This window comes from Leptonychotes weddellii, chromosome 3 (assembly GCF_054177405.1).
Source record: "Leptonychotes weddellii isolate Sample4059 chromosome 3, ASM5417740v2, whole genome shotgun sequence".
Classification (NCBI taxonomy): Eukaryota; Metazoa; Chordata; class Mammalia; order Carnivora; family Phocidae; genus Leptonychotes; species Leptonychotes weddellii.
In genome coordinates, this window is record NC_138371.1 from 27,781,520 (window position 1) to 27,796,407 (window position 14,888).

The 14,888-nt window shown below is 38.3% G+C and overlaps 1 protein-coding gene across 4 annotated transcripts in view; it reads right to left on the reverse strand.

Annotated features, from left to right (window-relative positions):
* Window positions 1–14,888, reverse strand: part of PARD3B (par-3 family cell polarity regulator beta) — a 985,082-nt gene that overhangs the window by 442,133 nt on the left and 528,061 nt on the right. For all 4 annotated transcript variants that reach the window (XM_081813815.1, XM_081813816.1, XM_081813818.1 and 1 more), the window contains 4 exons: window positions 12,531–12,617; window positions 6,547–6,672; window positions 3,814–4,172; window positions 940–1,079 (listed from right to left, as the gene is read on the reverse strand). In XM_081813815.1, the coding sequence (XP_081669941.1) occupies window positions 940–1,079; window positions 3,814–4,172; window positions 6,547–6,672; window positions 12,531–12,617 (712 nt within the window). The remainder of the gene's footprint in view (window positions 1–939; window positions 1,080–3,813; window positions 4,173–6,546; window positions 6,673–12,530; window positions 12,618–14,888) is intronic.

Sequence of the window (14,888 nt, forward strand, 5' to 3'; positions counted from 1 at the left end):
TACTACACTGGGCATCATTATTGTGGTGCTAGATCGTTTCAGATCGCCAGTAATAAGTATCAGCAGTTTCTCCTAAGATGCCACATTCTTATGAGGGGGACATCACACTGACAGCAGAAAATAACTCCTTAAAAAGAAGTGGATTTCAGATGCTGAACTGGCAACATTTTCTGCCTAACACAAAAAAACAAAAAATGGACCATAATCACGTGGCAAATTCCTTTGGCAGCCAAAGTCTTTTGTTATAATTAAACGGTGTTCTTCATGTTTAGAAAGTTATAGTCTCCTGGTTATCATAGATTAGAAATTATAATTTGGAGCTGTATTAGTCATTTGATACGTCCTCTTCCATAATCTAGAATTATATAAAAATGTATAGTGTTGCTTCCATGCCATGAGAAAGTTAAATAGTACCAGCCAGTTTCAGTGAGGAAGATTTCTTGAAAAGTAAGTTGATAATATACATTTAGCCAAGAAGACAATGCTACCAAACAAAAATACATGGGGGGAGGAGCCTCTCGCTTTGGGTAGTTCCAAATACTTCTTTATAGGCATAGATCAACCTGAGACAGACAGGCCCAGCCCTATGAGAAGTTTAAAGAAACTGTTACCAGAGTTTGGCTATCACTCTGAAATTCTTAGCCCTAACTGCATTTATGATGAATTCCTAGATTTGATCCAAATTCCACAGGGACCCTAAGAGGTGGAAGTAAGACAGAGAAGACAGGGAAAAGTTTGCAGTGTTACTTGTCCTTATATTGCTGGCCTTATGGGGAACTTAGAAGTTAGGCTTCCCATTAACGTTTTTTTTTTATAATTAAAGTCCTTATCTTGTCTACAAGTGATAATCTTCAATATATTATATTCAAAATATAAATATTAACATATTTATTTAAATACCAAGGATATTTTATTGAAGATATTAATTCCAATTCTTACCTCCAAAATTCTGTCCCCTGATTGTAGGCGGCCATCTTTTATTGCTGCTCCCTTTGGTAAAATGTTTTTTACAAAAATGGGACCAGGCCCATGTATGGAAGAGTCTCTGGTAACCACAGTGAAACCCAGTCCTTCAGGGCCTAGTGTGTAAGACCAGGAAAATACATGATCACCTTAAATAGAAACCTTACAGTCAAGTCTACCTAATTTAGACTAATGTAGAATAAGTAAAATATTTACATTCCAGCAAATATTTTATATTCACTTCAGTTGTTCTGGTTGCAAATACAGATTATAGTTCCTGACAGGCCATGATGGTTTCAAAGTGAATTTAGGGCCCAATGCAGACATGTAATACTTTCGTTTATTGAGGCCCCAGAAGAAATGCCACATGTTATCCATAAACCCAGGAGATTGATTTGTCGGTAAACCATGAGCAGCCAAAGGCCATCTGACATGAGTTTTGTCAGGCACTCACTCAGCTAGCCACCCTGCAGCTCCCCCGACCTGGGCCTCAATTTCCTCCTGTGCTACATTCCCTTGCTCCCTCCCTCACTCTTGCTGTCCCACTCTCCTGCATCTCAGTATCTCTCTCTCTCTCCCGGTATGTGGTTTTCCCTTTATCTGAAGGTATGCTCAAAGATCTCTACCCTAAAGAATCCTTACTTCAATCTTACTTCTTCAGTCTTCCACCACCAATGACCTACCCATGACCACATCCACTAATTTTTCCTCTTCTGATCTGTCCCTCTCACTAGCTTTGACACTTCTCACCAATTGTTCTCGTGAAATTAATGGCCCCTTCTTTGGTTTTCATGTCTTCATTTTCTGATTATTTTCTTACCTCTCTGATCACATCATGTCTACCACTCTTCTCCTACTCACTGTTCTCCCACATGAACAAAGATATTCCCCAAGGATCTGCCCTAGAACAATTTGTTCTCTAGATTCTCTGCCTTGGCCAGCTCCTGGCTCCAACTGCCATCTTCCTATGGATGACACCTAAATCTCTTTGGCCCTAATCTCTCTGGTGTCAGCTTCCTTGTTAGGACCATGCACACACTTTTACCAGCATTTCAAACTTCCCTATGAATCTCCTTCTCCAATTCAGATCCTGGTCTTTTCACATATACTCATCTACAAAAAATTCTAATTTTTAGTAATTGTATCTCCATTGAACGAGCCACCTGCAACTCCTCTCTCTCTCTTCCTATATCTAGTCAGCAGGCAAGGCATACATATTATATTTAGACAGATGCAACGTATCCTTTACTGATCCTTTGTTGTTTGATCTCTTCTTTGGTACACCTTTTTGCTGTCAGATTAATCTTCCCAAAGTACAGCTGTGATGGCATATTCTTTATTTTTGCATTCAAGGCTTTCTGATGGATTTTTTTTTTTTTTAAGATTTACTTATTTTGAGAGAGAGAGGTGGGGGGGGCAGCGGGAGAGGGAGAGAGAGAGAATCCCAAGCAAACTCCCCGCTGAGTGTGGAGTCCGATGCAAGGTCCCACCCCACAACCCCGAGACCATGACCTGAGCTGAAATCAAGAGTCAGACACCCAAACAACTGAGCCACCCAGGCCGCCCCCTTTCTGATGCATTCTTAAGATTACCTTCTGTGTCTGATTTATCTATCCTCAAAGCACTCAACCCCATGTCTTATAGGTAGCTGGATAATTTGTACAAAAAATATAACTGATACATTTACATAAAAAGCCTAGGGGCGCGTGGGTGGCTCAGTTGGTTAAGTGAGCTCAGGGCATGATCTCAGGGACCTGGGATCGAGCCCCACATCAGGCTCTGTGCTCAGTGGGGAGTCTGCTTATAGATTCTCTCTCTCTCCCTCTGCCCCTCCCCCTGCTTGTGCACGAACATGAGCATGCTCACTCACTCTCTCAAATAAATAAATAAATATTTCAAAAGAAAAAAAAAGCCTAATTTTGAAGCACACAGGTGATTTTGTGTCTCCTAGTCAGTACAGAATTCTTAAGGGGGAGAAAACTCTGACCAGAGAATCTTTCAGAATAACCACTATACTCTAATTAAAGGTGCATGTTACTTGTTTTTTATATATGTTCATAAGCATTTTAAAACTACCTTGTGATCATTAAATTCTGTATTAATTCAGACAAAAATTCAAGTCTTGAAGATCACATCAGAGTGCAGAAGGTTGAAGTGGGGGAAGGGATTATCAGGAGGTTACAAATAAACAAAAGCACAGAAGTACACGAAGGCTTATGTATGTATAATATTGCATAAATATGCATGTACACACATGTCCTAGTCTCATTGATCTGGGTTTGAAATGTATAGAAAATTGGAAAAGATGAAGACAAGGTTATACATGCTTTTGCAATTAAGTATGTTTTGAAAAATTGCTTGCAATGTTGAATTAGCGAAATTTCAATTATATAATTATATATAGTAATTATCAATTATAATTATCACATGTTTGCTTTTTGAGGACTAAATGTTTTGCCGGTTTAAAACTGGCTTAGACAACTAGAAACATATACGTGCTTTTTGGACTTGACCTAAAGGGTGCTACAAAAATCACTAATCTTGCTCAAAATAGGGTTCAAATGAATTTCAGTGCTTCTTTAGTACTGTGTTTCTCTCAAGTTTGCAACGGTTCTTTCCATTTCCCAACATGTCTTTATCATTTTTTTTTGTTTCAAATAATCTATACTCTCCAGAAAAAAAGAATAAGAAAGTAGTACAATTTCAAGAGAGCTAAGTTACCTACTTAAATCTATTCTTTGATACAATTAAGTGAAGGGAGAATTAACGAAATTAGCCTTAATGTGTTTCTCTTAACCAATTTTACATGTTATAATAATAGAATGCTATTAAGCATAATTTAATAATTACCTTTCTTTAGGTCAATCTTAATTTTCTTTGCATTCTTCTTGCTGCCAAACCCCATGAGAGGGGAGAGTGAGGGAGAGGATGGCTTTCTACCCAGTCTTGGCACCCGGGGGCTCTTGCTTTGTTGCAGAGAGGTCAATGCATCTTCTTCAGGACTACCTGTTCCTGTGAGATTTATGCTTTTTATTCCTGATATCCCGTGGACAGGAGGCGGCAGCTTTGTTCTCAAAACACCATCATTGTTACCAAAAATGTTAAGTGGTCCAATGACTGATTTTTCATACTGTTCACGGTTTTGAGGTGGAAGCACATGGAGGAGCACGCTGGGAGATTTCATCGCCTGACGGAAAACATCTTGAGCCCTTCAAAGAGAGTCAGTAAATATGTAACAATAGCATGTTCTAGCACGCCACTAAAGTGCCCCGCATCGTGGCATCGGGAACAGCACAGTAGCATAAGCATGAGGAAAACTGTCACTCTTACCACCAGGATGACTGCAAACTAGATACGAATTACCACTTATGACTTGTCCACCAGGCTCCCTGACACTGGGCTCCACATGCATTAGTGACTCGCAGAATTCTCTCCTTGAATTTTTTAACAACTTCCTCAATCTTCTCATTTCATTTTAGGTCAGTACAATTCACTCTTATTTTGCAAAATGAGGAAACTGAGGCTCAGAGTGATTAGCTAACTCGTCCAATGACCCACAGTTTTTTTAAGTATTTCTAAATCTGAAAATCCATCCAGAAGTCATTACTAAAGTAAGTATAAAAGCAAACTTTAATTTCGGATGGAAAATCCTTTTGTAGTATTGATCAGAGTATCAGTTAGTTCCCTTTTAGGGCTTTGTTTTAAAGTACAGGTCCTCTCTAAAATGGGTTGTATTCCAGCATTTCAATTCCGACACTAACACTTCTCATGACAATATCTGGTGTATTGGCTGTGCCCAATGTCATAGTGAATTATCAATCCAATATATACCCTCCCTTTATTCTATTATAGAGTACCTGTATTTTTTACTTTTTTGTCTTAGCACTTGGGTTTTTTTCCTCAGATTTCCTACTACCTTTTCTCTCCATCCTTACCCCTCATGACTATGTAAAACAACTACCTTTCCCAGCCTTTCCTGCCAATGAGATTTACATAGAAGGGCTACAGGAAAGCTGGGAGCCAGAAAGTTCTTTCTTCTCCCATTTCTCCAAACTCAGAACCCCAGCAGCTACCTGGTGACCATGACACAACTTAAAGAGAGTAGCCACTTGGTGGGGATGGCAAAACGGAAAGAGGGAAGATGCCCCGTTTGCTGATGCTCGCGGAGCTGGCACCCCACCTCGGGACTGCCACCTCCACACTTATTTGTCTTTAGGGGGGAAAATATTAATCTTGTTTAAGGTACCTTTATTTTAGGTCTCTGTCAGTAGCAGCCACATCAAATAATAGCGAATCACAATTCCAACTACTATCTGCCCTGCCCCGTCCCCCACCCCTAACTTTACTGAATGAACTGCTTACTCTCCATGTTGGTAGGGGAAGGGCAAGAAGATCCCACAGAGGCAGCCCAACTCCTCTGGTCAGTCCCCTGACTGGGAGTCAGTTTCTTTCTTTCTTTCTTTTTTTTTTTAAAGATTTTATTTATTTATTTGACAGAGAGATAGAGAGCACAAGTAGGCAGAGAGGCAGGCAGAGGGAGAGGGAGAAGCAGGCTGTCCGCTGAGCAGGGAGCCCGATGTGGGGCTCGATCCCAGGACCCTGGGATCACGACCTGAGCCGAAGGCAGCCGCTTAACCAACTGAGCCACCCAGGCGCCCCTGGGAGTCAGTTTCTACTCCATACTGCCTTCAGACTGAATTTGTATGAGCCTCAGTTTCTACCTTGCATACCTATCAAGTCCTTATAAAAAGTAGAGTGGTATTATTATTTGAAGAAATAGACTTTTCAGTTTTCATTTCTTTCCACACTTAAGGAGCCAGTGCCCACAGCCCTTCTCACCCACAACCATTCACCCTCCCCCCCCACACCCCCCAAAAACCAAACATACAAATATCGACAGAGAATGGTTACAGATAATATATACGATGCCTTGTTTGAGTCAGAAACAAGAGAAGCTGGTGGTCATTACTAAGGAGTCTTAATTAGTATTGATTCCCTTGTTCTAGAGCCCCACTGCAATGCCAACATACATTTAAAAAAATATGCATCAGACTGCTGCATACTCTAATTCTTAGCTATAAGAACCTATTCCCATAACATTTGCACATGCAGAAAAATGATTACTTGAGGGAGAATATTTTAATTTTTTTTTATTTGTTTCTATTACTCAGTGAGTCCTCACAGACATCTCTCACAGACATTTAGTTTAAGGAAGACTGCTGACACAAAGCTAGTTAATTAATAAGCTGAACTAACAGTCTGTGAAAAGAGTCGTTAAATACCAGTCTAACTGACCCACAGCCCAAACAAAACAAACCCATCTATGGATGATCCAAACAGACAACCAGGCGGGAAGGCTTGCTATATTCTTCAGTTTCCTATTCTTGGGGTCGCCAGAGACATGTGCAGGCCACCTTTGCGGATGCTAACACCTAAGATGCCTTTGAAAATGGATGTCCTGGGGTCATTCAAAGGGGACTGACCAGATATTCTAACAACAATTTTGATCATCAAGAGCTTAGTAATGATTATAAGTATGCTAGGAATCAATACAGTAAATAAAACAATGAAAAAAATGCTTACTGAGCAAAGGTTTTGTCTACAAGGTCCACGCTGTTGATTTTTACAATACATTCATTTTCATGAAATAGTCCCTCCCGCTTGGACCTGCTATTTTCTTCAATGCCGCGGATGAAGAGTCCTAGAATCCTAAATGCAAAATTTAGGTTGAAACAGAATTACTGAATAATAATATGCTATTTTTTTCTCCACTTGCAACTATTCAGAAATAAGTACTGGTTTCTATTTATGAAAGAAATTATGCTTTATATTCAGGCAACTGTTTGTTGTTTAAATCCTTAGTAAAAAAAAAAAAAAAAAATCCAGTGAAAGAGAAAAAGACCTTCAAGACAGACACACATAAACACCGATGAGCCAGGCCTCCATTGCCATGCCTGCGATATTCTTGGGAAAGGCCACCACAGCTCAATGGAGTTGAGGACCCAGAGGTATCTGGTTTGGAGAAGGGTGTCAGGCTGACTGTAATAGGTTCGAGTGGGTCCCGAGACAACCTAAAGCTTAATGATGGAAGAGGAGTAGACACTCACCAGAGTTTTTTGCAATCTTACTACCTGTTCCAGTAATTTGCATTTTAAGAAGCAAATACTTAAGCACAGATCATATCGCTGTTTAAAAGGCAGCTCCGTCCCATTTAGTTAGTGCCCCTGAATCAAGTACATGTGGGGCATTTCCAATGCTCAGGATGGAGGAATGGGAGATCTGGGGAGAAAGTGGGATGTACACTGGATCCAAAGAATGAGTAGGATTTGGATAGGAGGAGAGAGAGAATACACACGGGGGCAGGCTGAACTCTGTGTGTTTGTGTGGGGAGCTCACACTGGCTGGGGAAGCCAGAGCCACGCAGAGGGGCCTTGAACATGAGTTGCTGGACTTTATCTAATCAGACTAGAGCAGCATACCCACCACTCACTGCTTCTGAGGGAGACAGAGACATGATGGGGGCAGGGCGTGGGGAAGACCTGTCTGCAATTTCAACCAGTAAGACTCAAGATTCAGAGAGGACAGCCGGAGGCTCCTGGTGCTTTGTGGCTGCCACTGAGAGTCAGGAGAGGGGGAGTTGAGAAAAAAGGCAGAAGAAGGAAGACTACAGCAATAATGAAATTCCTGGTGTGTGCATGTGATTCTGTTGCATTTTAGTAGTATTTACACCAAAAACTTTAGTAGTACCTATACCAAGAAATCAAACTTGTATATATATATATATATTATATATATATATATATATAATATATATATTTTAAAGATTTTATGTATTTATTTGACACACACAGAGAAAGAAAGCACAAGCAGGGGGAGTGGCAGAGGGAGAAGCAGGCTTCCCGCTGAGCAGGGAGCCCGATGCGGGGCTCGATCCCAGGACCCTGGGATCATGACCTGAGCCGAAGGCAGACGCTTAACTCACTGAGCCACCCAGGCACTCCCAAACTTGTACATATTTTAGCTATTTCTCATATGAGAGACTTCCCTTCTTCTTGTGGCTTGTCAGGGGTCCTAGCTGTGCCCCCAGAATAAGACAGACAGATATGTCCTCCAAGAGGAACCTGCTGGGCGTGGGAGATACAGCCACCTCCTGCCCCTCAGCCTCTTGTTTTTCTGCTTTGTCATTCTTTTTTGCATACGGGCCTCCTACACTATCACACAGTCCCTTCGTATTAAATCTCCGATCCCAATAAAATATGAGAGCATTTTACAGGTGGATTACAGGGTCAGCCACGGAGAGAGGGCCGTCTCTAACGAAAGTGAGGAGAAAACCGTCTTCCTGTTTGGAGAAGCCACACAGTAGGGCCTCTGTCTCCAGGGCCCCTGTTCATTTAATGAGCCCCTGTCATCTGAAGATGGCAAGAGGAGGGGCACCTGCGGTGGTCTTCAGGTCTCTGCTCCGATGAATACAGTGTGCTGATGCGGGAGAGAGTGAGTCACGCCCCCTGTGGTAGGGAAGGCTCAGGGTCAGAGGCACGAGCATGTGGGGCAGTGTTCGGCTGCCTTGCCTATAAGAGGTTAGTAAATTGATCATATTCTGCTTGGAAGAGAAAAGGGGCCAAAGCTACTATTTGATAAAGGATCTGAGATTCAAATTAATATTTTTGAAATACTATTCCTACCTTAATCTCATAACGTAATACTAAAAATTGAGCTATTGGACATGCAAAAGAAGAAGAAGAAGAGGAGAAAGAAGAAATAGAACAAAATAGTGTTTCTTTCCTAAATTAAACAACTCTCTAATAGTTCACATTTTGGGTTTTTTTGTTACGGTGGATTCACAATAATATGATCCATTAGGAGGCTCACATGTGGTTATAAACTAGTTTATGTAAGCGATATTTTTTTAACAAGCATTCAAGTCTTCCTTTAATTTAATTCAGTACATCATCAGTCATGTAATGTTACTCCCTAGGATTTAATTTCACATTTTGGGAGATGAATTAATTCTTTCAGGCCACTGGGTTACAATTTAGCTGGCATATTACAGCTGGAGTATGCTATGTGAACCTCACTGATCTAAATAACCTAACTTTCCATGAAAAATTTATTGACAGAATAAGCTCAACTGTAAAACCCGTGTGTCAGAGGTAATTTTGGTAAAATGTAAAACTGACTGATTTTATTAGTTTGGTCCCTGGCAACAAACCACTCCTGCCTTCTCTATTCCATAAAGAGGGATGGATTCTCTCCAGTTTGATTTCATCCAGACCAGTATGAGAAGGCTCAGAAAAGAATCTCTCATTTTCCTCTCTGCCCCAAACTGGTGGGCTGTGGTAGTGGTCTCGTCTGGGACCAAGGCCCTAGGAGTTAAAGATTAATGCTGTTGAGGAATTACAGGCTCAGAGGAACCAGTTAATTCACATTAATGAGCAGTGATAAGGGAGGCTGAAACCCACTGCCCCACAGAATTGCTTCTTTTTCTTCTAATAATCATGTAGACACTAACCCATCCACTCCTTGCCCCCTTCTGCTCTCCCATCACAGGCCTTGGCCATTCTACCAGCTTTGCATTTGTATCTAAACATCGCCCCTCCTTGCATTACGTGTCATTCCTCACCCATCTGTTCCTTCTTCTCTGTCATATTTAGCTGTCTTTACTAGGAAACTAAGGTATATTATGCTATCTTTATTGAAAAACAGTTAGATTTCATGCTTTTAATTCTAAAACAAAAGTACCTTAATTTTTTTTTTAAAGTCAATGAAATAAAATTGCTTTTTACTTGCAGGAACTCAGTTTTTTGTATATTTGTTTTGTTTCTTACTGTACAAGCCAAGGGGTCTCCATACAAGTGGCATTTAACACCCTATGCTGTCGTACCTAATGAATCCACTGAAGCCTTAACTAGTACAGCAGCCACTATATTGTAGTCAGGGTGTTCTAACTGAGATTACATTTCCTATTCAACAACAGGTGTGGCAGTATTTTTCTAAAAAAAAAAAAATACATATATATATATAAATTGGAGGCAGAGTCAATTACAGTAGTCTTAGTAAAGAATTAAATGTAAATTCTAATTTAAAATAATGACACAAACCAATAAATGGAAGGAAATTAAGAACTAAGTATACCACTATGACCTTAACTCACCCCCCCCAAGCCCCCGTGCTCACACACTGAAACCACATGGCGTTATGAAGTCAGACACTTGTCTGACACGCTCTCTACTCAGTTGCATCTAAACACATGGGTTGAGTTAAGTGTGCTGTTTCAGCCTGTACTCATTACTTCTTAACTTTTATTGGCTTATGTCTCCACTCCATATTATTTTTATGTTTTTTAATTAAATTTCCTTTCTATAATACTAATGGATAGCAAAAAAATATATACAACTATTTCATCACGTTACTGAACAGCTGACCATGAACTTATAAAAATTCATTTCTGAACCAGGCTTTTTTGTTTTAGCCATAATATTAGTAATACTGAAAATTTACACATTCATACGTTGTGTGCTTTACAAGGAGTTTTCACATTTTTAATGTCATTTAATCCCTACAAACTTGATGTGAAGTAGGTATTCACAAGAGGCAAGTTTAGGGGACTTGCTCAACGTTATAAAAGAGAACACTGAGATTCAAATCCAATTGTTCTGAATCCAAGTCTAACGTTTTTTCTATTCTTCAAGGCTTATGCTAGAAATCAGAACCAGGAAGGAGAAGGGAAGAAATCAATACATTTTAGTGTGTTTCTCTCATTTGATGTAAGAGAAGGTGCTTTCTGGTCTACAGGGTCAGCTTGTTTTCCAAACTATTGAAAATGAAGTATGGCGACTGTCACATTGTACATTTCTTCATGTTTTGGAAATTGGGATGATCTTGTGTTCTATTCCGGCTTCATTAAACTAAAGGGCCTGGTAATTTAACCACTCTGGTATTTCACAAAGCTCTATCAGTACACTTCTGCCAAAAGCCATTAGAATTTCTCATGACAACTGGGTAAATACTCTTCCTGTCTATCAAAAACAACCTCAGCTTGTCCTGGGCCATAACCCATAACATTTATAAACACGCTTATTAACACATACAGGAAATGAAACAATAAGAGCCACTGGCTTTTCAGTTCATTTCTTTTTAGAGAACATTCATTCCAGCAAGAGCTTGGCATCAGATGTTATCTGTAAAAAAAAGGTGATGACTTTGCAATTACAGGTAGCAGATGGCTACCTGCTGAAAATGATGCCAACCAAAATATCATGACTAAATCTGCTCTTCCTGCTACGTGGCAGACTGAATTGAATAAATATTCTGAACCAGTAAATTAATACTATATAACCTTTGGGAGATTTTTGCTCTAGAAAGAGCAATGGAGTAAGGGGGATTGGATCTGGATTTTGTGTGACCTTGAAAAAAAAAAATCAATGGGCTTTTCTGGACTTTGATCTCTTAAGCTAAAATAAGGTATTCTGCCTGAAATTTTCAGTGATGCACTTAATATAAGAAAAATAAAGTTAGCAAATTAATTAAAATCATATCATGAGTGAGAAACTGATTTTAAGAAAAGCCCTTTTAAGATAGCGCTTGTCAGTATCAATCTAGTGCTGAAGGCAGTCATCTTATTGAACAGTGACACAATATCTAATACAAGTTTTGTAAACTTGTTATAATAGTACTAATGTTAACTCTCAGGCACAAACTTTAATTTCCAACAGTAAAACAACTTATATATCCAGTTAGGTGGACATGAATTTCAAGAAATGCTGACATCTAAATTACCATTTGTCACTGTGGATTTAGCAATAAAATATCTTTAAAATTTTAAAAGGAGGTGGTATACTGTTTTTAATTGATTATCTTTTATTTTGGAAAAAAAAGCACAATGGTATTTTACTATTATAGTTAAAATCATGAAAACATATAGCTTCTGATAAAGCTACTTACAGTGCTAGAATATTTATTATCCTAAGTTCCATATACCTGAGCAGAGTCAGGAAATATCAGTTGGGATTACTATATTCACTTTTTGAAGTGTATTTTGGAACATTAAAAAATTCTGTTGTAATATTTGTCTAACAGTATGTTAAAATCCTTCTCAAGGATTCTGTTTACTACATGTCACTGACAAGAACACTTGAAGAAAATACTTCAGGGGCGCCTGGGTGGCTCAGTCAGTTAAGTATCCAATTCTTGATTTCGGCTCAGCTCATGATCTCAGGGTCGTGAGATCGAGCCCCATGTCTGGCTTGCCACTCAATGGGGAATCTGTTTCCTCCTGCTCCTTCTCCTACTTTCCCTCCCCTGCTTGTTCTCTCTCTCTCAAATCTTTTTTTAAAAAATGACAATACTTCATAATTAATTATAAATGCAGAAATTGTGATTGATACTTTTGCTTTTCCACTAAATGACTTTGTTTCTAACACTTAAGTGGCCAACAGAAGTATATACTGAGGTGTCTGTCTGAATAACAGAGATACACATTTAATCCTCTCCTGAAATATGTTTGGGAAAATGAGCTGAAGTCAAGTTTTTCATTAGCATGAGCGTCTGATATAAAGAAGACATCTTACCTTCCACTCAGAGATGAAAAGAAGGGCACTACATGTATTCCCAAGGGGCCTCCTTCCCCAGAAATCTCCACTGTTCTTGTCATATCACTGGGGCAGAAAAAAGTAAGAGCACAGATAAGTCTCTGCTTAAAAAAAAACAAAAACAAAAAACAAAACCCTAAGATTATATCAACTACTGTAAATTCAACAGCACAGATGAAATCAAATGAGTACATGATTTGCTGGTATGTTCACAAGATCCAGGAAATAAAATGTTTAAAAGACTGATTTCTTATTTTTTTTTTCCTAGAAGGGAAACAAATGGAAATAACAACCCACAAAAATAACTTCCTACTTAACTTAATCTGCATAAATCAACATATTTAAAAGGATATATACAAAAATGAAATTTCTCCCCATTGAGACACACTGTGCAGATGATAAAATACATGGAACTAAGCTTAACTATGCTTAAGCATAAAGTAGGCTTCCCCCAGCTCAGAACAGGAAAATTGAAATAAAATATGTATTTGTTAGAAAAAGCACAGAATTACATTTTACAACAGTGAAGCCCCAGTCGGTAATACATATGGGCATGTTCGGAGCATTATAAATCAGAACTCAGACTTGCCTTTCAATAAGGCATCGGTTGTATACAATGGAACAATTCTAAATTTTCACCTCCTCTTTTTTTTAGAGGTAGAAAAAGAAGTTGTAAAGCCTGGAGAAAATGTATTACAGAAAGAAATAGAAAGCCTGACCCGCCTAACCTACTCCAGATTAAGGAAAGGATGAGCTAGAAACATTAATGGATAGTGTGTATGACTGAAATATACAAGATATTGGGAAACTTTGAGTAATAAAGAGTGGAACTAACAAGTTTTTATAAAGATGAAAAATAATTACCATGAACAATTACTGGCTCCTTTAATCCCACAGAGAGAAAATAAAATTGCCAGAAGAAAATGATAAAGTTGAAGCAAACATCCCTGTTATGGAAATTGTAAGCAGGTCTCTATTGTTTCCTATTTACATGAAAATGACCTGAAACTAGATGTCAAATTAAGAACTACAGCTGCTACAAATGCTTTTCTGTTCCAAATTGAAAACAGTGAAATTTTGGCTCCTTGCTAGAAAGTTGAGAACGGCATAAGAAAGCAAAATGCCTGATGAATTCACTCTGCGTGTAGTACTCTCTGAATTATCAGCAATCTAAAATAAATACATCAAATATATTCTCATCAGTGGACTGGGCTTATTTTTAATGTGTTTTCATTGCAAACTTATTATCATTAAGAACTGTAAAAAAGAGCATGTCAGTTTCTAACATTGTAAACTATGATGGAATTTCAAATCTGATAATAAATTTCAAATGAGTTTTGCTCAGATATTGCTGATATATTTAAAACTTGTTCAGTCAAGCAGGTTATATCAGAGGCCTGGGGTAAAAGTCAGAAATAAAACAGATCTTAGAGTGATAATATCATGGGATAAAATAGATTCTTCTTGACACTTTCTGTGTGAGAATACAGATATTATATGAATATATATACATGAAATACTATATATAGTTATGCATTATACATCCTGAATATAAACTGTCTGATGGGTGGAGAAAGTTTTATAGCTCTTAATGGACCACAAAGCAATAATTTTTATATAATAACAGATTTATAGTGCATTCGTAGCTATTTGAGAAAGACTAAACCCAGAGCATTACATTCTAGGGTTACGGTACTGTTTTAAAGACTTTTAAAAACAAAGATGAAAATCTTGTTTAATCATTAAAACTTTGTTATCTCTACCTTTACAATGTATTTTTATAGTTTTACACTTAGAGCATAACACAAATCTTTCCTAATAAATGTATTAAATATCCACATGCTGATAGATAGCACTCATATGTATTATACAGAGGATTTTGGAAGATAAGTGTTTAGTATAGAGTTCAAGATTTCAGCTTAAGAATTTTTAGGATGGTTTTATGGAATTTTTTTTTTGTCTATTTTGCAAATATTTCTTTACCCAACTCAAAACCTTTCCTGTAAAACATAATAAATTCTATGTATTATACAGATACATACTCTTTAGGAACTATCAATCTTTTATTTTTACACTCACTTAATGAAGTAAATCTCATAATTTGTTAAAGCAATCAATCTTGTTTCAAAACACTACGACCTTTCTTGGGGATGCAGTTTAAAGGTTCATTTATACTTTATAAGATTCTCTTTTTCAAGACCTCGGAATAAACTATGAATAAGTCAGTCAGAGAAAGACAAGTATCATATGATCTCACTGATATGAGGAATTCTTAATATCAGGAAACAAACTGAGGGTTGCTGGAGTGGTGGGGGTGGGAGGGATGGGGTGGCTGGG